Genomic DNA, 21,868 nt, shown 5'->3' with positions numbered 1-21,868 from the left:
GAGAGTTTTGGCCTTTTGGGTGGAAGAGCTAGGGCAGAGAATAGTCGAGAGAGTGAAAAAAGTTGGGAAAAAGTCGGGGAAAACAACCTGTAGACACCCACATTTTGCTTTACTTTAACCAACAATAACCTAATATATGTTTTAGGTCATTAATATCTTGATCTGACTTTACGGATCATCAATCGGGACAAAATAAGATAGGGTCACTTCATAGCCCGAACCCTGATTCCATTCCGAGACCCGATTTCCGTAAATCGTTAGATCAATGGCAGATCTTGACCTGGGTCTAACCATCCAAAACCACCTAACCTCTCCTCTCATCCTAACCATCCAAACCTCACCTAACCTCACCTAACCTCTCCTCTCATCCTAACCATCCAAACCTCACCTAACCTCACCTAACCTCACCTAACCACCTAACCTCACCTAACCTTACCTAACCTCACCTAACCTCACCTAACCTCCTATCCCATTCTCCTATAAATACCCTCTCATCCCACCATCCAACAAAAAGAAGAAAAAGAACCCCTCTCTTAGAAAATTCATCCCTCTCCCTCATCTCTTCAAGGGTTCGGCCATCCTTGCCGGATCGGGTGATTTTATACGTTGGGTGATATATATCAAAAGCAGTCAGGAATCATCTTCAAGGAATTACCATCAAAGAAAAATCAAACACAAAGTGGGTTTCCAAAGAGGTAGGCATTTATTTCAATTCTATGTAGGGTCTGTTTTCATGCATATCTTTTACTTTAAAAGAAAAACCATGTTAGGAAGCATGTAGGGTCTGTTTTCCCCCTGGTTAGCCTCTGGTTAGACCCTGGTTGCACCCAGGTTCGCTGCTGGTTGCACCCAGGTTCGATGCTGGTTGCACCCTGGTTCCCTACTGATTCGCACCCTGGTTCCCTGCTGGTTGCACCCTGGTTCCCTACTGGTTCGCACCCTGGTTCCCTACTGGTTCGCACCCTGCTTCCCTGCTGGTTGCACCCTGGTTCCCTACTGGTTCGCACCCTGGTTCGATATTGGTTCGCACCCTGGTTCCCTGCTGGTTCGCACTCTGGTTAGACCCTGGTTGCACCCAGGTTCGCTGCTGGTTGCACCCAGGTTCCCTGCTGGTTGCACCCTGGTTCCCCTGCTGGTTCGTACCCTGGTTCCCTGCTGGTTCGCACCCTGGTTCCCTGCTGGTTCGCACCCTGGTGCACCCTGGTCCGCACCCTGGTTTGTACCCTGCTTCCTCCTAGTTAGACCATGGCTAGTCTCGGGTTTGCTCCTAACTTAGACCCGACTCACTTGACCCTAACCATTAACCCAATCCAACCAAGTCATATCCCAACACAATCCGAGTCGCATGTCTGAATCCATTTGGCCGAATCTCATAAGCCCGCCCACTTTGAATTCCGAAAATTCAAACCCTTGATGATTCCAATATGCTCAATTCTTTGATGCAAATTCCCAATTCCAAAATCCCATTGCTATATCAATGTTTTTGAATCTCAAGTCCAATGCTCAAATACAAACCCGATTCCTGATCCAAATACCAAACCTGTTTTCCAAAATCCAAGCAACCTCCCCAGTGGAACTACGTGTGGCTTGATCCCCATCACGGGGTACGTAGGCAATTTGGCACTCCCAAGTTCAGTCGCACCTTTCTCTATCTTTCCCATTCCCTCACACTATTCATCATCTCGATTCATCTCGTGTCTCTCGGAACCATTGGATTATGGTTTCCGTCGTAAGGACCCTTAGAGCCCAATTTAGGAACACCGGTGTCGTGTCGTGTCCTAAGTTTTAGGGAGTCTCAGGTTTTAGGGAGTCCTAGAGTTAGGAGTCCAGCCTCATCACGGACGTTTGCTATGTATAGCAACCGTGCCATAGGTCTAGTTACACTAGTCACCCAATCTTTCCCTAGGACAAGCCTAGTAAACTAGGATGTAGGCAAACCTGCATTAGTCTAAGGGACCATTTGCATTTAGATGAGAATCATATAGCATCTTAGATGAAATCCTAAGATAATAAAATCCTCAACTTGAATTAAATAACTTCTCCTAAAACTGTTGAAACAGTCAATCCCGTCTAGGTCGGTGTCCTAGTTGAGTTAGGCATAAGTAGCTTAGCTTAGGTGCACCGAACTACGTCGACTCTGATCCCAGTGAGGCTTGGGTACGTAGGCAGCTTGGATGTCTGATGGCATACCACCCGCGAGTCGGCACCACAAACAAATTGTGGTGTTTTGTATATTAATTTTCTTGTAAATGCTTAATCAAATCACTTAGGACTTTCCATGAAATTAGAATTTTAGGAGAACTTTCACTTAGATTGAATCCAGACAAATTAATAAATCAAGATACACATTTAGGATTCACATTGAAATTAGATCATAGGATGCATGTCACTTAGTTCGCACATTAACATAGAGTTGAATGAGCCATTTAAAATAAATTTAAAAGAGTTAGCTTTTGGAATCGAAGACCGATTATCGGACAGGAATGGTGCATGTGGTGGATAACTCCCCATACCTTCCATTCTCGTAACCAGGTAGCGAGTCTAGATTTCTGGTTAATTATGGGTCCTAGATCCCACATCTAGGTGGCGACTCTGTCAGTCTCTTTCGTGTGGAATTCGGATTGCCTTAGTAATCCCAAGTTCACATAAAAGACGAATTACAATCAACAATTAAAAACACACGCCAATCGCGTGGATACGAGAGACCAAGAGAGAAGGCGCGGCGGCTCGCGCCCCGTCCCTCTCGCGGGATCGGGTACCACAGTCTGGCGACTCTGCTGGGGACCACCTAACTTCATTAAAATTTCAAAAGATAATTCATTTGAATTTAATTTAACTGGCTCATAAAAACTCTATACTTGTTAGATTAGTTTGCCTTGTTTTATTTTCTCATCACATTTTACTTGAACTTAATCTAACAAAACCTGAAGGCATCATAGATTGCGCAAACTTATTGCACACACTTACATCACTTGCATCTAAACCCTTGCATTTCACGTACACACACGTCCTATTTTAGGAACCCGGAGTGTTATCTAGCATGGTTGACTGGGATTTCATCACCTGGTGCCTCTGTGCTAGAGAAGCATTCCACCCTTAGCCTGGTACCTTTATGGTACGTAAACGGATCTCTTGTTCACGTACTGATACGCCGGACACTGGTACAGTATATCGAGCAGGGATTCGCGCTAAGGGAACTCTTGGCCTTACCCCTAGATTAACCCACACATGCATGTAGTATACGAACACATGTGCATCACGTGTGTGAGCCTAGTTTAGGATATCCTACCCATTGGTGTCTAGATTAGGCCGTGGTCCATCTTCCAATGGTCACGATCGGTCCTTATATACACGAACAAAGTCATGAGTCGAGATTCTCTCTCCACTCCGATAGATTAGGATTAAGGTTGATGCCTTCAGGTAACACTGATAAAATGTGAAAAAAAAAATTCCCTTTGAGTTAGGATATAAATCCCATCATTTCCAAAGATCTCATAGGATTAGTCATTCATGATCTATCCGTTGGAAGCAATCTTATGCTATCTCATCTAATCTTTTGATCGTGCGTCTTTCGTTCTTCTGTCATACGATTCGATCGTATCTTCATGCCATCCCCTAACTGGCAGATGCAGAATCTCACAATCTTTCGATTATGCGTTCTCATGATCTGATCATGCCTGGTCCAGATAATCCAATCTTGCTTGTACCCCTGGTCTGTTCCTCCTCTAGGGGCTACCTTTTTCAAGATTATTTTGCTAAGTCCTTCAGAGTTCACTCTCAGAATCCTTGAGCTAGGGGCATTTCCCTATGCGAATCAGTCATCATTGTCCAAAATTGAAAGTATCAGCCATGATGATGTTCAGAACGAACCAGCCTTCGCCGAGCCTTCAACGCCAAACAGTTGCAGCAGTTAAAATTTTAGTCACTTACTATTTTATGTTGAGTCAGTCATCATGGTCAGTATAATTGTTGAGTCCGGTCTTACAGTTAAAGGTCAATGCCTAGTCCAGGCAAGTTATCTTCTGTTTCTCTTTCTTATTTAGAGTTGTGAATCGTGAGCATGTTCAGGATAGGTCGTCTGATGTAATAGCTTTTCTTTAAATAAAATTTCAGTCAGTTCCAAAAAGTTCACTTGTGTCTGTTCTTAAGTGTGCTTCTGATCTTAAAATAAGACTCCCTCCTCAAATGAGGACAAAATTGACGAAACTCCACTTGAGTCACAGCAATTACTTGAACGAGAGGAGGAGCGCCAATCCCAACCTTTCAAAGATGAAATTGAAATGATAAACACTGGCACTGAAACTTTGATTCAGTGAATGCCGATTGAAAATACATTACCCTCTAAAGAGTGTGAAGAATTGATAAAATTATTTCAAGAATAAGAAGATTGTCTAGAAAAGCTACAACCGATACCAGGGGCAAGACATAGATGGAAAGCTCAAAGAAAATGAAGAAAGTGAGAAGATATATGCTATACAAGGGGCATAGAGTGGAAACAACTTTCATATTTCCAATCAATGACCTTGGTTCTCAAATTCATAAAGCCAACAAATTCAAGATGAAAAGTTCAAGAGCAAACAATGAAAAGTGATCATCAGATATCGAGAGTACGAATCCATAGATGGAGGATGTCAAAGAACAAGTTTCGCTCTATGAAAGTCAAAAGCACGTATTAGAATCTTGAAAGAAGAAGATCCATTATCTCTTACCTGGAAATGCCGTCAAACTCCGCGAAAAAAAAAAAAAACAAAAGAGAAAAAAAAAATAATCAGTACCAGAGGGACTCTAGTAACCTAGATCGATTCCCAATCTGAACATCGAAAGGCCTCCTTTGGCCGATTAAATCCCAAAATCAAAACCCAATGTCAAAAGAATACCGATTTGCAAACCCTTCGAGCCTAAATCAAATTTTCTTGAAAACCCATCAAACTTGGGGCATTCCCCCGAACTACGCGAGACCTGATCCCTACACTGGGGTACGTAGGCAGCTCGGTTAAACCGAGTTCGGTCGATTCAAAAAAAAAGAAAAAGAAAAATCAATCGTTCCAAAAAAAAAAGAGGGACAAGTTCCAAAAGAAGAGAAGTTAATTGTTCCAGAAAGAAAAGAAAAAAGGAAAAAAATCAATTAACCTTCAAACAATTGATCTTCAAACTAGGGGCATTCGCCTTGACCTACACACGACCTGATTCCTACCTTGGGATATGTAGGCAACCTGTTCACAGGTTCGGTCGAAATCTTTGTTGAACCTTAAGCCATTCTTTGAAAAGCCCTATCCTACCTATAAAGTCCTTCTGGTGTTCAGAACTAATGAGCTAGGTCCCGAGACACAATAAAAAAAAATGATGAATAAGAAAACGAACGGAGTTTGAAGATCTGCTAGACTGAAAACCTGAAAGGGCGGTCTAGGCAAAATTTAAGATCATTCCCCTGCTAAGTTGAAAACCCGAAAGGGCGGCTTAGGCAAAAGCTAAGGGGATAGCCTGCTGGATCGAAAACCTAGAATGGTGGTTCAGGCAAAAGTTAAGGCTAGCGCGGTCCGCCAAGTTAAAAACCCCGAAGAGGTGACTTGGTCACGGTAAGAGAATCATTATAAGAAGGCTACAGCTGGTATCAAGACTGAAGATCAACTGAAGTTCAAGCAAATTCAAGTGATATCCTCAAAACTGGGGGCATTAAAGCTAAGCAATCTTAGGGGGCGTAATTAAATCCTTGAGGCATTACTGTTTTAAGGAAAAAGTCCAGTGTTTACCAATTGAAAAACTATTCCTCGAAAGGATAGACTTACCAAACAAAATATTAACTAAGTCAGAAGCATCACTGTGTTTGTCAGTATAGTCAGTCAATCTTTGTTATTCTAAGTTCACTCCTTCAGGGCTGCTCAATCCTTTGAGTAGTGCCTTTCATCTAAGTTTTCTCTTTAGAAAGAGTCAATCGTCGTTCCTATGTCCAAATGATGTAACTGTCTTGGTGAAGGAGGCCCGGCCTAGGCAGCTCCCTGCAATTATACCTGAAAGGGTTCGAGAATCTAGTCAAACAGCTACATTTCAAAGAAGATCAACTCGGAAGAGTTCAGAAGTAGAAACATCAGAAAGCCCAGCTTCCGTAAAAAGATCATACCCCAGGAAGGCACCTTAAGCTTGGAAGAGCCCCAGATGCAATGGTGGTTGAGCCAATTTCTCAGAAAGATGAACCATTAAAATTCAGAATTTCCTTCCGGTTAGTTAAATACTATCCTGGTCAAGAAATGTTCATCTAAGCACCTGTCAAAAAACAGATCCCGCTTTTCCATGTTAGAGAGCCGTTGTTCTAAATTACCAATTTCAAGTATCTTGTTCAAGGTTTCAGTTATCAAAATCCCCAGAAGACAAGACCAACAGTCTCATTGAGAAAAATCTTGTTGAAGTTTCATAAAAGTGTTCCTAATCCATTCTTGTTACTAATGGTTCTTCGTTCATAAGGTTGGTCGTCTCATCATTCGTCAAAGTCTTGGTTTCCAATATCTTTACTGGGCACGATCTATAATGTCCCCGATTTCATTGAGTTCAAAAAAAAAAAAAAAAAAAAAAATCCAAAATTCATCAAATCCAATCCCCGATTCAAACAAATCCAATCTTACGTCAAATTCAAGTTCATGAAAAATCTCATGTCCTCTTTGAGCCCTTTTGTGAAAGGTGCCTCATTTCTCGAGTCCATTTGTGAATGGTCTCGTCTTCTCCTTGAACCCGTTTGTGAACAGGTTTCTCATTCTCTGAGTCCATTTGTGAATGCTCTAATGTCCTCTTTGAGCCCGTTTGTGAACGGTGCCTCTGTTCTCGAGGCCATTTGTGAATGGTCTCATCTTCTCCTTGAGCCCGTTTGCGGACGGTACCTCATTTTCCAAAAATAAAAAAATTTATCAAATCCAAATCCTTAATTAAAAAAAAAAATAAAAAAAATCCAATCCTACGTCAAATTCAAGTTCATAAAAAATCTCTAAATTCTTCGAGCCCGTTTGTGAACGGGGCCTCATTTCTCAAGTCCATTTGTGAATGGTCTCGTCTTCTCCTTGAACCCGTTTGTGAACGGTGTCTCATTCTCTGAGTCCATTTGTGAATGGTCTCATCTTCTCCTTGAGCCCGTTTGTGAACGGTGCCTCATTTTCTGAGTCCATTTGTGAATGGTCTCGTGTCCTCTTTGAGCCCGTTTGTGAACGGTGCCTCATTTCTCGAGTCCATTTGTGAATGGTCTTGTCTTCTCCTTGAGCCCGTTTGTGAACGGTGCCTCATTTCTCGAATCCATTTGTGAATGGTCTCGTCTTCTCCTTGAGCCCGTTTGTGAATGGTGCCTCATTTCTCGAGTCCATTTGTGAATGGTCTTGTCTTATCCTTGAGCCCATTTGTGAATGGCGCCTCTTTTCTCGAATCCATTTGTGAATGGTATCGTCCTCCTTGAGCCCGTTTGTGAATGGTGCCTCATTTCTCGAGTCCATTTGTGAATGGTCTTGTCTTCTCCTTGAGCCCGTTTGTGAACGGTGCCTCTTTTCTTCGAGTCCATACAACTATGGTCTCTTATCCTCTTTGAACATCATACATCTATGATGTCTCATTTCCTTGGAATCCGTACAAATACGGTATTTCATTCTCTTCGAGTCCATACAACTATGGTCTCTTATCCCCTTTGAACATCATACAACTATGATGTCTCATTTCCTTGGAATCCTTACAAATACGGTATTTCATTCTCTTCGAGTCCATACAACTATGGTCTCTTATACCCTTTGAACATCATACAACTATGATGTCTCATTTCCTTGGAATCCGTACAAATACGGTATTTCATTCTCTTCGAGTCCATACAACTATGGTCTCTTATCCCCTTTGAACATCATACAACTATGATGTCTCATTTCCTTGGAATCCGTACAAATACGGTATTTCATTCTCTTCAAGTCCATACAACTATGGTCTCTTATCCTCTTTGAACATCATACAACTATGATGTCTCATTTCCTTGGAATCCGTACAAATACGGTATTTCATTCTCTTCGAGTCCATACAACTTTGATCTCTTATCCCCTTTGAACATCATACAACTATGATGTCTCATTTCCTTGGAATCCTTACAAATACGGTATTTCATTCTCTTCGAGTCCATACAACTATGGTCTCTTATACCCTTTGAACATCATACAACTATGATGTCTCATTTCCTTGGAATCCGTACAAATACGGTATTTCATTCTCTTCGAGTCCATACAACTATGGTCTCTTATACCCTTTGAACATCATACAACTATGATGTCTCATTTCCTTGGAATCCGTACAAATACGGTATTTCATTCTCTTCGAGTCCATACAACTATGGTCTCTTATCCCCTTTGAACATCATACAACTATGATGTCTCATTTTCTTGGAATCCGTACAAATACGGTATTTCATTCTCTTCAAGTCCATACAACAATGATCTCTTATACCCTTTGAACATCATACAACTATGATGTCTCATTTCCTTGGAATCCGTATAAATACGGTATTTTATCTTGCCCAAGCCCATTCAAAAATGATGCTGCATTTTCATTAAGAATCTTTCAAAAGTCATCCATTATTCTCTCTGAGACCATTTGAAAATGACGTCTCATTTCCTCTGAAGCTGTTCAAAAGCGATATTCCTTTCCCTCCGAAAATCCATTTGAAAATGGTATCCCATTTCTCTCGTTGCCAGCGGCACCGCAGCGGGTTTGTTTTATTGCATTCCAATTCTAGGATTTCATCTAAGGTCTTGCATTATATTAGGTTGCATTGTGTTTAGGGGGTTCCTTTGTCGATTAAAGTTACGCAAAATGGTTCTGTCATTTTAACTTTGGTATTCGATGACTACGTCGTCTCTACCAAAGAGGGGCATCTGTAGACACCCACATTTTGCTTTACTTTAACCAACAATAACCTAATATATGTTTTAGGTCATTAATATCTTGATCTGACTTTACGGATCATCAATCGGGACAAAATAAGATAGGGTCACTTCATAGCCCGAACCCTGATTCCATTCCGAGACCCGATTTCCGTAAATCGTTAGATCAATGGCAGATCTTGACCTGGGTCTAACCATCCAAAACCACCTAACCTCTCCTCTCATCCTAACCATCCAAACCTCACCTAACCTCACCTAACCTCTCCTCTCATCCTAACCATCCAAACCTCACCTAACCTCACCTAACCTCACCTAACCACCTAACCTCACCTAACCTTACCTAACCTCACCTAACCTCACCTAACCTCCTATCCCATTCTCCTATAAATACCCTCTCATCCCACCATCCAACAAAAAGAAGAAAAAGAACCCCTCTCTTAGAAAATTCATCCCTCTCCCTCATCTCTTCAAGGGTTCGGCCATCCTTGCCGGATCGGGTGATTTTATACGTTGGGTGATATATATCAAAAGCAGTCAGGAATCATCTTCAAGGAATTACCATCAAAGAAAAATCAAACACAAAGTGGGTTTCCAAAGAGGTAGGCATTTATTTCAATTCTATGTAGGGTCTGTTTTCATGCATATCTTTTACTTTAAAAGAAAAACCATGTTAGGAAGCATGTAGGGTCTGTTTTCCCCCTGGTTAGCCTCTGGTTAGACCCTGGTTGCACCCAGGTTCGCTGCTGGTTGCACCCAGGTTCGATGCTGGTTGCACCCTGGTTCCCTACTGATTCGCACCCTGGTTCCCTGCTGGTTGCACCCTGGTTCCCTACTGGTTCGCACCCTGGTTCCCTACTGGTTCGCACCCTGCTTCCCTGCTGGTTGCACCCTGGTTCCCTACTGGTTCGCACCCTGGTTCGATATTGGTTCGCACCCTGGTTCCCTGCTGGTTCGCACTCTGGTTAGACCCTGGTTGCACCCAGGTTCGCTGCTGGTTGCACCCAGGTTCCCTGCTGGTTGCACCCTGGTTCCCCTGCTGGTTCGCACCCTGGTTCCCTGCTGGTTCGCACCCTGGTTCCCTGCTGGTTCGCACCCTGGTGCACCCTGGTCCGCACCCTGGTTTGTACCCTGCTTCCTCCTAGTTAGACCATGGCTAGTCTCGGGTTTGCTCCTAACTTAGACCCGACTCACTTGACCCTAACCATTAACCCAATCCAACCAAGTCATATCCCAACACAATCCGAGTCGCATGTCTGAATCCATTTGGCCGAATCTCATAAGCCCGCCCACTTTGAATTCCGAAAATTCAAACCCTTGATGATTCCAATATGCTCAATTCTTTGATGCAAATTCCCAATTCCAAAATCCCATTGCTATATCAATGTTTTTGAATCTCAAGTCCAATGCTCAAATACAAACCCGATTCCTGATCCAAATACCAAACCTGTTTTCCAAAATCCAAGCAACCTCCCCAGTGGAACTACGTGTGGCTTGATCCCCATCACGGGGTACGTAGGCAATTTGGCACTCCCAAGTTCAGTCGCACCTTTCTCTATCTTTCCCATTCCCTCACACTATTCATCATCTCGATTCATCTCGTGTCTCTCGGAACCATTGGATTATGGTTTCCGTCGTAAGGACCCTTAGAGCCCAATTTAGGAACACCGGTGTCGTGTCGTGTCCTAAGTTTTAGGGAGTCTCAGGTTTTAGGGAGTCCTAGAGTTAGGAGTCCAGCCTCATCACGGACGTTTGCTATGTATAGCAACCGTGCCATAGGTCTAGTTACACTAGTCACCCAATCTTTCCCTAGGACAAGCCTAGTAAACTAGGATGTAGGCAAACCTGCATTAGTCTAAGGGACCATTTGCATTTAGATGAGAATCATATAGCATCTTAGATGAAATCCTAAGATAATAAAATCCTCAACTTGAATTAAATAACTTCTCCTAAAACTGTTGAAACAGTCAATCCCGTCTAGGTCGGTGTCCTAGTTGAGTTAGGCATAAGTAGCTTAGCTTAGGTGCACCGAACTACGTCGACTCTGATCCCAGTGAGGCTTGGGTACGTAGGCAGCTTGGATGTCTGATGGCATACCACCCGCGAGTCGGCACCACAAACAAATTGTGGTGTTTTGTATATTAATTTTCTTGTAAATGCTTAATCAAATCACTTAGGACTTTCCATGAAATTAGAATTTTAGGAGAACTTTCACTTAGATTGAATCCAGACAAATTAATAAATCAAGATACACATTTAGGATTCACATTGAAATTAGATCATAGGATGCATGTCACTTAGTTCGCACATTAACATAGAGTTGAATGAGCCATTTAAAATAAATTTAAAAGAGTTAGCTTTTGGAATCGAAGACCGATTATCGGACAGGAATGGTGCATGTGGTGGATAACTCCCCATACCTTCCATTCTCGTAACCAGGTAGCGAGTCTAGATTTCTGGTTAATTATGGGTCCTAGATCCCACATCTAGGTGGCGACTCTGTCAGTCTCTTTCGTGTGGAATTCGGATTGCCTTAGTAATCCCAAGTTCACATAAAAGACGAATTACAATCAACAATTAAAAACACACGCCAATCGCGTGGATACGAGAGACCAAGAGAGAAGGCGCGGCGGCTCGCGCCCCGTCCCTCTCGCGGGATCGGGTACCACACAACCCCTTTCCGATGCAAAAGGTCGGAAACTTTTCTCGCAAAAGTTGTGGAAAAATTTTTTACACGTAATTTTTTTGGGTTTCCCATGTCACTTAAAAATGTTTACTCGGAAAACAATGAAACACCCAAAATCAGTTTTCCGTGGAAAAAAATGGGGTTTTCCGCAGAAAAGTGAAGGGAAAGAGAACACAGTTTCCCAATGATAGAAAAGAGGAGAATTCTCACCATTTACAGGCCTAGTAAAAAGGGTTTTCTTGCTACTCGTTGATGAGATCTGTTTTTTCTGAAAATATTGTTGAGAAATAATGGATAAATGAATGGTTCTATAACTATACACAGCCACTGTTAGTATAATTAATCTCTGCCCTCTACGTTCTTGGACCCTTGCTTGTGAATGGTGACAGTGTGAGAGCCTCATTAAATCTGCTTAATGTTGAACATAACTTTTCAGATGAACTAGTGATTTGGTTGCTTGACGCAGTGGAACTAATTAATTCCCTGCAATTGCAAGAAGCTAAGTGGAAATTCAGCTACGTGATTGTTTTGACGATACTTGTTCAGAATTTCTGAACTAGTTAATCATGTTTTAGGCCTATTACTCTTGCAATCTGCCTCACCTAGCAAAAGACCAGTGCTTCCACCCTTTCCCCAACACATTCCTTCGGGTTACCCTGCACCACCTAGGGCCATAAAAATATGCTATGAATGAATGAAAATACTCTTCTGCTCTCCTACAAAAACGTGGATGAAAATACTCTTCTGCTCTTCGTCTTGGTGTGATATCTTGGCATTCTATGGTATGACGCCTTGGTAAAACTATCAGTGTGATGCCCTTGGTTCAGTTGGTGTAACTCCACCTATCTATCCCCTCCTCTTTTATCATTTGTATTCAGTTGTAGCTCTTGCTCTAGTTTGTGCTTCTAGGTCTTATTGTCATGCACACAATCAACTTGACTTGGGTCGTTTGTCCACCTTACTGCATTGGATTGTTGTAGGTAGCCCTGATTTTATCTTATCTAACTCATAGGATTGTTAGACCTTCTATTTTAAAATTTTCCCAAACCCGAATAATCATCACAAAACCCTAATGTTCCCTTAAGTTTCATCTTCCCTTGTAATTCTTTGTCATTTTTATACCAGAGCTGCAAGATCAAGTTTTCGTCTCTTATGGTCCTGCATCAAACTTCCTTTGACATTCTCTTTCCAAAAAACTCAAGCCACTACGGAATGGCTTCTAGTCCAAAGAAGTTGACCTCTCTAATGTCGGCATCCATCCAACAATTGCACTTATGGTGGAGTAGGGGTTTTATTGCCGAACTAGTTATTTATCAACGAACATATATCGAAAATAGTTTATAGAATGTTCGAAAAACAATTTGGGCCCTTTTGGATACCCTTTGGATTTGGATTTGGATGTGAATTTGGATTTTTAAATCCAAATTCGGCGTTTGGTAAGCCTTTATGACATCTGGATTTGGATTTGAGTGAAATCCACAAGATTTACAAATTTCTCATGTTAGTGTAATTTTTTGGATTTATAAATCCTTTATGAGAGAGGTTATTTATAAATCTAAATCAGACCCGTAAGGGGTTAAAATGACCAAAATATATCAGAAAAGTGTTAAATGACTTAAGTACCCACATGACATTAAAAGCTGATCAAAATACATCGTATTAGGTAAAATGACTAGAAAAACCACAAGTCAGGCAAAATGACTGAAATACCCCTATACCAGTAAAAATGTCAAAATACCCCTGAGTCATTCAAAATGACTAAAATACCCTTATGACATAGAAATGATCAAAATAACCTCATACAAGGTGAAATGACTAGAATACCCCAATATCATGAAAAATTACTAAAATGCCCCTAGATCAAGTAAAAATAACCCATGGCTCATAAAAAATGACTAAAATGACTAAAAATACCATCGTGAGATAAAAATACGTCATATTATATAAAGTGACTAGAAATACCCCTATACCATGTAAAAATGACAAAATACCCCGGAGTCGTGCAAAATGACTAAAATACCCTTATGACATAAAAATGATCAAAATAACCTCATATAGGGTAAAATGACTAAAATACCCCAAGATAATGGAAAATTATCGAAATATCCCTATATCAAGTAAAAATGACCTATAAGCTATGGCTCATGAAAAATGACTAAAAATACCTTAATGAGATAAAAATGATAAAAATATGCCATATTAGGTAAAATGACTAGAATACCCCCGGGTCATACAAAATGACCAGAATACACCTATAGCGGGTAAAAATGACCAAATACCCTGAGTCATGGAAAATGACTAAAACACCCTCGTGACATAAAAAATGATCAAAATAGGGTAAAATGACTAGAATACCCCTGGACACGGAAAATGGTTGAAATGCCTCTATATCAAGTATTTTAAAGCTTTTTGGTTTTGTTAGATTTCAAATTCAAATCCAAAGAGCATCCAAACAAAAAAAAATTAATTTAGATTTGAAATCCAAATCTATACGTGGTCATCCAAACGGCATTATTTATAAATTTGTGAATTTTAAAATTCTTGATTTCAAATCCATAGATTTTGGAAATCCAAATTCACCTCCAAATCCAAATCCAAAGGGTATCCAAACGGGCCCTTTAGTCCTTTATTCTTAAAATCTAGGAATTGGCATTTATATCTTTTCTTTTTGCATTAGAGAATCAACTTCTTAATATTTATGTCATTTTTCCTTTCCCAATTCTAAACTTTGTGTTTGTTTGAAGGTGTTGTCTACTTCCGAGTTAAGGAGCCTGCCAGCTACCCTCTCCGAGTGCAATTGTCTAACTCTGAACGTGGGATTAGACAAGAGGGAACTTCTAGGGATAGTCAATGTATTGGCGAGTTCACCTGGTTTGGAGACTATCATTATAAAGATAGTCACCCCAAGCAGAGTTATTGTGAGTGCTGCCTCCAAACAATGTTCATTATTTCCTGCATCTTTTTTATCTTTTTTTTATAGGAGGATACATTTTGCTACCATTTCAAGATTCCTATTGTCTTTCATAAATTCTTCTTCTTCTTTTTTCTGATTGATTTGCTTCATCAATTCTTAATGTTAATATGCTTTAAATTTTAGTTCGATCGAGGATTCAAGAAGGCACACGATTTTGATGAAAGAGAATACTGGCAATCAAGGGAGGCCTTTATCCCATGCCTGGAGCCTAACCTCAAGACTCTTGAGATTGGCTGGCAATCAGGGGATAGAAGATGAGACACAATAATTTTTTTTGTGGAAGTAATTATTTGTGGTGAAGTTTCCGCTGAAGAATGGAATGATATTAGGGCTGAACGGAGCAGGATGTTGCATTCCCCGTCCCCGCGCGCGTGGGGGGGGGGGGGGGGGGGGTCTAATCCCCATCCCTGCCCCGTCCCCGCCGGGGAAAAAATCCCATACAATTCCCGCCCAATGAAATAAGAAATGTGAGAACTACTTACATATAGAATATAAGACAAACTTAAATCATAAGCATATTTTTATGGAAAATGATATTCGCAAAACCTCAATTGTCTTTTCTTCATTAATTTGCTCGTGAAAGCTTTTGGGAAATGAAATGATCATTTGATAGATCTTCAAATTTTAAATAAGTTATTTTTTATGATGCAAGGAACTAGTAATGAATCGGGGTGGGGCCAAGGTCCCTGCCCCGTCCCTGCCTCGGGAAATTTTTTAAGTCCCCGCTCCATTCCCGCATAGACCGGGGAATCCCCGCCCCGAGGGGGGGGGGGGGGGGGCGCGCGGAACCCCTGTTTTCCTGGTATTTAAATCCTTTTCTCTTTTTCTAAAGAGAAGTAAATTTCTAAGAGGACTCCTTAATCAAAGGCAGGGCCCACCATTAAAGGGGGGCATCGAATTGTATTACAATGAGGTCACGTCCTACTCAAAACCTCTTGCTCAAGTTTTGTGCCTTCTTTCTAGTGTTCTCTTAGGCCATGTTTGTTTTATATTTTGAATATAGGGATGTCTCTCCCTTGAAGATTTGAAATGTTTTTATCCCCTCTGAAATGTGGGATAGGAGGCTTCACTTAAATAGCATAGAATCATTTAATATTAAGTGGAATATTTCAAACCCATCAAGTGGGTTATAGCAACCACAAAAGAGAGATGCTTCTTTGTCTAAAGTAGAGAAGATAGAGATAAAGCTAACGTTGAGACCCTTTTGTCCATAAAACCGTTCCATAATACTTTTACAATACACAATGTTTAAAATTTTTAATTATTGGTTGAATGATGTGTTATGAATTGGAAATTTGGGGTGTGTGCAAGGCTTTGTATCAAATTTTACTATCACGTCAATGCAGTTCTAAACCAATTTTTAAGGCAGGTTTTTTCTTGGTAGGTAAGCTAGGATTGAACCTCCGACTTCACAGTTGAAGAACATAATCTTTACCAATTGAGGCTCAACACCCAATTTTTTATTGTTATCATTTACTTCCACTTTTTTTTTTCTACCTAATTTTTATGCTAGAGATTTTAAAATCTGTGCGCATAATCGTAATCGTGACCGTTGATTTTGTAGACCTTCATGAGGCAGCCCACATGATCCATGTCCATTCCCAAATGAATTTCTTATACGTGACATAAAGATTAGGTTTGGTTATTCTTGGTGGAACCTTCAGCTAGACTTGATGACGAGATGGACGGTTTCACCCAACCCGTACAGGTCCAGCTGATACGGGCCGGGTCACAAATGACCCGGAATCTTACGGGTCACTATTTGGTGAACCCAGACCCCACCCGTATGGGCCGGGTGGACCCATGGGTCACCTAGTTTTTTTTTATTCCCACACTATAATCGGATGATCCAAACCTCGTCCATGTGATGGGCCATAATGTAAATAGGGTGTGCCCAAAAAATCATTTCCATAGGATGATACTAGCCATCTGATCTATGTAGGAATTGCATAATATTATTTATGGAAACTTCTATAGATCGGAGCGGGAGGATCATCCTATGGAATTGATTTTTGGGCTACACCCTATTTACGTTGTGTTCCATCACATGGACGGTTTAGATCATCCTATGTACAGTATTTTTTGAAAAATACAGAACTATAAGGGCTATCACCATATAAAATCTCGATCATTTGGGTTTTTAAGGGCACCCGCGGGTCCACCCGGCCCGGTCTAGTTTTGATGGGACCCGTATGGGCCGGGTCAAGTTTCAGCAGGTAACTAATGTAGTGACCCAGGACCGTAAATTATGTGTGGGCCGGGTGGGCCAGCAGGTCCAGGTCACCTTTTGCCAGGTCTAGAGGGAGCTGCCAGAATCTTTTTCCTGCCCCAGTCGGAATGAAATTTTTATTTTATTTATTTGAATAAAATGTCTATTGCCATTCCTGATTCTGGCAATCCAATTGCAGCTACAGGGTTTGAGTTAGACTAATATTAGAAATAATCTTCGAGGTTATGGGTTTGGGGTAAGGTTTTTTTTTTAAGTAGTTAGGGTTAGGGTTTGGGGTAGCCGGCTAGGACTTGGTGTTTTAATAGGACAAGTTATTGGGGCTGTATTAGTTTTGGGCTTATGGGTTGGGGGTGAGGAATGGGACACGTATTGGGTCTTATGTTAGAAATAGGACTCGAGGTTATGGTTCAGGGGTGAGGGTTTTAGTAATTTCATTTCTGATCTATTTAGGGAGAGCATAACAAATAGAGGGAAATGTTATCAGCACTACTATATTTTGATGAGGGCACTCCTCACATTATTTAAAGTACGGTATGGCCCGCACCATATGATGATCCAAACCGTCCATTAGATGGGCCACAGCCTAAATAGGTTGTGCCCCAAAAATCATTTCCAGAGGTTGATCCAAACCCTCCGATCTGAATGTTAGAGGGTTGATCCTAACCCTCTATAGATCGGAGGGTTAGGATCAACCTATGGAAATAAATTTTGGGACACAACCTATTAGGGCTGTGGCCCATCTAATGGACGGTTTGGATCATCTTATGGTGTGGGCCATACCGTACTTTTAATAATATAAATACAGTAGTGCTGATAACATTTCCCTAAATAAAAAATTATCCACCCCTTTTTTACTCAAGACAGCCACCTGTGGTGTATATATTAATATGTACGGGCTTGATTGCCACGTACAATGTGCAGTTGGCTGTCCCATGTAAAGAAAAGGAGCGAATTTATCATTTCCCGAAATAAAACGGTGCCTTTATAAATAGGGAAATAGAAAGTCTAGGGAAATCTCCATGCCGGATTTTCCTCTTAAAGCGCCAAAAGTGCAAAAAGTGAGACGTTCGGCGCCACGCGTACTCTTTTGTTATCCTCTGATGACCCAGACTCCTACCTCCCTCTTCCATTTCTTACTATAATCTTACTATAAATAAACCCTTTCCAGGTCTCAATCTATCTCACCTTGCCTTCCTCTTCTTTGTTCAGAAAAGGGTTTTCTTCTCTATCTTCTTTCCTTGGCAATTTCTCTCTTGGATTGAAGAAGCTTGTTTTGTAATGTAAGATCTCTTCTAGATCCTTGTTTTCTTTCTTTTGAGTCCATATTGTATGGTTCTTATCTCTCTCTCTTCTTCTTTTCCGTTCTATAATAGAGATTGTAATATGAAGAACCCATGTGTAGATTTCTGCCTTTTTAATGTAACTTGGGTTTTTATTTACAAATCTTTTTCGTTTTCTTCATCTTTTTGGGTAAGATTTTCACAGTTATGGTTTCTTTTTCTCCAACCAAGCCAAGAACCGAATCGATTTCATGCTGTAACGATTTCCTTTCAATTCGTCGTCTATTAATAGATAGTTTTCTCTCTTTATTTACGCATGTTCATCGCAATATTCTAATATGGCTTATTAATTTAACTGTATTTTGAAGATTTTGTACAGAGCGTGAATGTTTTAATGGAGACTAAAGGTGGCAAAAAGTCAAGTAATAGTTCCATACAATACGAAGCTCCACTCGGCTACAGCATTGAAGACGTCCGACCCAACGGTGGAATTGAGAAATTTCGCTCTGCTGCTTACTCCAACGTAACAACACCCGCCCCAATCTTTATCTCCTTTTCTCTGTTTGTTATTTGGATATCTAATTTCATTTTTCCTTTCTCTTCTTTTGCAGTGCGTGAGGAAGCCTTCCTGACTATTTCTACCCATGCCTTTTGCAGTAGAGTAGGATTTATTTCCCTGTTTTCCGTTTTGAATTATATCTCAATAAACTAAGTTCTCTGGCTTGCTTCTCTGTTTTTCCCCCGTTCTTCTTCTTTTTCCCCTTATTTCACCCTTAATTCAAAACTATGACCATTTTACTGTCAGATATGAAAAACCCATCTCCCCCTTCTCCTATGGGATTCGAAGGCTACGAAAAACGCCTTGAAATCACCTTCTCTGAAGCATCAATATTTGTAGACCCTCAAGGCAGAGGCCTTCGAGCCCTAACTCGATCCCAAATCGACTCAATCCTCGATGCTGCAAAGTGCACAATCGTTTCTCAGCTCTCAAACGACGAATTTGATTCGTATGTCCTCTCAGAATCGAGTCTTTTTGTATACCCACTGAAAATAATTCTCAAGACTTGTGGGACCACCAAACTCCTCTTATCTATTCCCCCTATTCTCAACTTTGCCAAATCCCTTTCTCTCTCGATCTCTGCCGTTAAATACTCTCGTGGTAGCTTTATTTTCCCAAATGCCCAACCTGCCCCTCACCGCAGCTTCTTAGAAGAAGTATCAATCCTCAATGGCTATTTTGCCAATGGGAAGGCCTATGTAATTGGAGACCCGCAAGTGCTGAATAAGAAATGGCACGTGTATGTTGCTGCTGAGAAGCCTCAAGTTTCATCCGTGACCCTCGAAATGTGCATGACCGGTCTAGATAGGAAATGTGCTTCTGTGTTTTACAAGGATTCAGATGCTTGTTCTGCCGAAGAAATGTCCAAACTCGCTGGAATTTCCAACATACTTCCTGGATTTGAATTGTGTGATTTTGAATTTGAGCCATGTGGGTATTCTATGAATGCTATTTGTGGTCCAGCCGAGTCTACTATTCATGTGACCCCGGAGGATGGGTTCAGCTATGCGAGTTATGAAGCGATGGGTTTCGAACCCGGTTCGGTGGATTACAAGGGTTTAGTGGAGCGGGTTTTGAGGTGTTTCGAACCGGCCGAGTTCTCAGTTGTGGTCACTTGCTTTGGTGAGGATCGGTACTGGTTTGGGTCATGGGCCGAGGAGGTGGCTGTTGAGGGCTACACGTGCGAGATTATGGTAGAGCAAGAGCTTACTGGAAATGGGTTTTTGGTGTACCAGTGTTTCCGAGTCAGACAAGGAATGAACTCGCCTAAGTCGATTTTGTATGCTCAGTGGGATGAGGAGATGGAAGAAGGTGAGATGAAGAAGAAGAATGGATGTGGGGTTGCTGATGACGTGGAAGGAGATGCTGATGATGTGGAAGGAAGCGTGGTGAAGCAGCCAGCTAGGATATGTTAACCGTGTTTTGTTTTACTTGTTTAAGCGCGGCTATTATTAGTAAATAAGGCCATTATGAGCCATGGTATTTTGATAGCTTTGTGTTGTCTTGTTCAGTCTCTTACTTTAAGTTTTGGGTTGTCTGGATCTATATATTCGTGAATAAGCTGGATGTGTAAAACAAAAACACTTCACTCCTTCCAAGCTAAATTAGTATTCACTGCATGCAAAAAATCCTACACACTAATTATACTCGAGAGAAATTAAGAAGCAACTCGTTTTCGAGTAATAAATGAGCTACAAATGAAGTCAGAAAATTTACCAATGCAAATGCAAGTGACCTTTAGGGGTGTAAATGGATATTCGGAAATTCGATTACCGTCCGCATCCGAATCCGTTTAAAGCGAATATTATTCGAATCCGTCTCAAGCGGATATTATCCGAATCCGCTTATGAGATATTCGGCTCTTAGCGGATGCGAATCTGGTAAATGGTATATCCGATCCGTTTAACATCCGAATCCGAGAAGTAAATCCTTTTTATTTATTATTAATAATATCATTAATATTTATTTTTAGTAATGACACAATATCTTTTTAAAAGAAAAGTGAATTTTCTTTTTAGAAAAAAAAACAAAAACAAAAGTGGCCTAAACCCATTCCATCAAAATAGCCCAAACCCATTCAATCATATACAAAAAAAAGAGGAAAAACTCAAAAACCACTACCAACACCATCATCCATCCCCACCACCTCCCTCTCTCTCTCTCTGCCTTTGTTTTAAAAGGAAGAAGAGGATCTCATATATTTTAGGGTTTGAGAGTTAATTTTGTGAAGAGAATATAGAGGTCTAGTTTTAGGGTTTGGAAAATTCATTCGAATAAGAAGGAGAAAAAAGATAAAGTGCTGCAATAAAATGTTCGAATTTACCGAATAAACGGATACGGATAATATCCGAATTCGAACAATACCCGGCGGATACGAATTCGGTAATAGATATTAAATATCCGTCGAATCCGAATCCGAATTCGGATAGTGTATACTGTAATCGAATTCGGATATAGCCATATCCGCTCCGAATTCGATCCGTTTACACCCCTAGTGACCTTTAATATAGCAGAGTCCATTGGTGACAGTACACCGCCAAATTTAGAGAAATATGAAAGTAGGAGAGACTAGATGACAAACTACTCCTAGAAATGAAAAGAACAAATCAAATAATGATGATTCTATTCCCAAGTGTTGTGAACTTGTGATCGAAAATAAATGATGTCGCACATTGGGCTAATGGTGCACTTGAGAATGATTGATTGCAAGAATTCGAGTGATGATATTGGTCCTGCTTAGGATGAAGTGTATTTCTCCATGCCTTCTAACTTCTAAGATCTGCATAGGGAGACCCCCTTCACGCATTGAATCTAGAAGATCTAGATTCGACCAAAGACTTGTATTCCACAACCAGGGCAAGGGCCTAGTAATTCCGTTACCTAAAGTTGTAGGACACTTGCACTTGGTTCCCCTATGCTTAGCACAAGTCAGCATTATACACAACTAATGCAAAACTTAAACCAAAAGAACACACAAATATATACATAGAGAGTGTGCGTGCGCGTGTTCAGAAATAGTGTTTCATTACATGTAGATTACTTATAGATCTTCCACAAATGAGGTACTCTTCCCTTTTATATGTCTCAGAGAACTTTCTATTTCCCTTCCTGTACGTTTCTTTTTACGGGAGAAAATTTTCACCCCCCCCCCCCCCCCCCCCCCCCCCAATCCTTTAATGGAATTGTGGGCAACAAACGCTTTCTAATGTCAAATCATGTTAAAAGAGGATCGCACAATCCTATAGAGGTGA

At 40.9% G+C, this 21,868-nt stretch overlaps 1 protein-coding gene and 2 long non-coding RNA genes across 5 annotated transcripts; all 3 read left to right on the top strand.

Annotated features, from left to right (window-relative positions):
* Nucleotides 1-451: 451 nt before the first annotated feature.
* LOC143879620 (uncharacterized) lies at nt 452-5,035 on the top strand. Its single transcript, XR_013251331.1, has 2 exons — nt 452-695; nt 3,627-5,035. It is a non-coding gene; the product is annotated as an uncharacterized LOC143879620 (long non-coding RNA).
* A 4,211-nt stretch (nt 5,036-9,246) lies between these two features.
* LOC143878337 (uncharacterized) lies at nt 9,247-14,883 on the top strand. 2 transcript variants are annotated; one of them, XR_013250937.1, is made up of 4 exons: nt 9,247-9,490; nt 12,700-12,856; nt 14,319-14,492; nt 14,672-14,883. It is a non-coding gene; the product is annotated as an uncharacterized LOC143878337 (long non-coding RNA). The 2 variants fall into 2 exon arrangements; XR_013250936.1 differs by lacking the exon at nt 12,700-12,856 and having other exon boundaries at nt 9,254-9,490.
* Nucleotides 14,884-17,884: 3,001 nt separating this feature from the next.
* On the top strand, nt 17,885-20,162 carry LOC143879619 (S-adenosylmethionine decarboxylase proenzyme-like). Of its 2 annotated transcripts, none has more exons than XM_077382096.1 (3): nt 17,885-18,058; nt 18,438-18,581; nt 18,670-20,162. In XM_077382096.1, the coding sequence occupies exon 3, from the start codon at nt 18,845-18,847 to the stop codon at nt 20,030-20,032; it is 1,188 nt and encodes a 395-aa protein (XP_077238211.1). In that variant the 5' UTR covers nt 17,885-18,058; nt 18,438-18,581; nt 18,670-18,844; the 3' UTR covers nt 20,033-20,162. The 2 variants fall into 2 exon arrangements, with proteins under 2 accessions (XP_077238211.1, XP_077238210.1); XM_077382095.1 differs by having other exon boundaries at nt 18,427-18,581.
* The last annotated feature ends 1,706 nt before the right edge of the window (nt 20,163-21,868 follow it).

The sequence above is a fragment of the Tasmannia lanceolata genome, unplaced genomic scaffold (assembly GCF_043159265.1).
Source record: "Tasmannia lanceolata isolate RefF3 unplaced genomic scaffold, GAP_Taslan_0.1 ptg000006l, whole genome shotgun sequence".
Lineage (NCBI taxonomy): Eukaryota > Viridiplantae > Streptophyta > Magnoliopsida > Canellales > Winteraceae > Tasmannia > Tasmannia lanceolata.
The sequence above is the reverse complement of the archived record's forward strand: the minus strand, read 5'-3'. Positions and strand labels throughout refer to the sequence as shown.

Coding starts and splice junctions, on each gene's coding strand:
- LOC143879619 (XM_077382096.1), top strand. CDS start 18,845: ATGACCATTTTACTGTCAGATATGAAAAACCCATCTCCCCCTTCTCCT.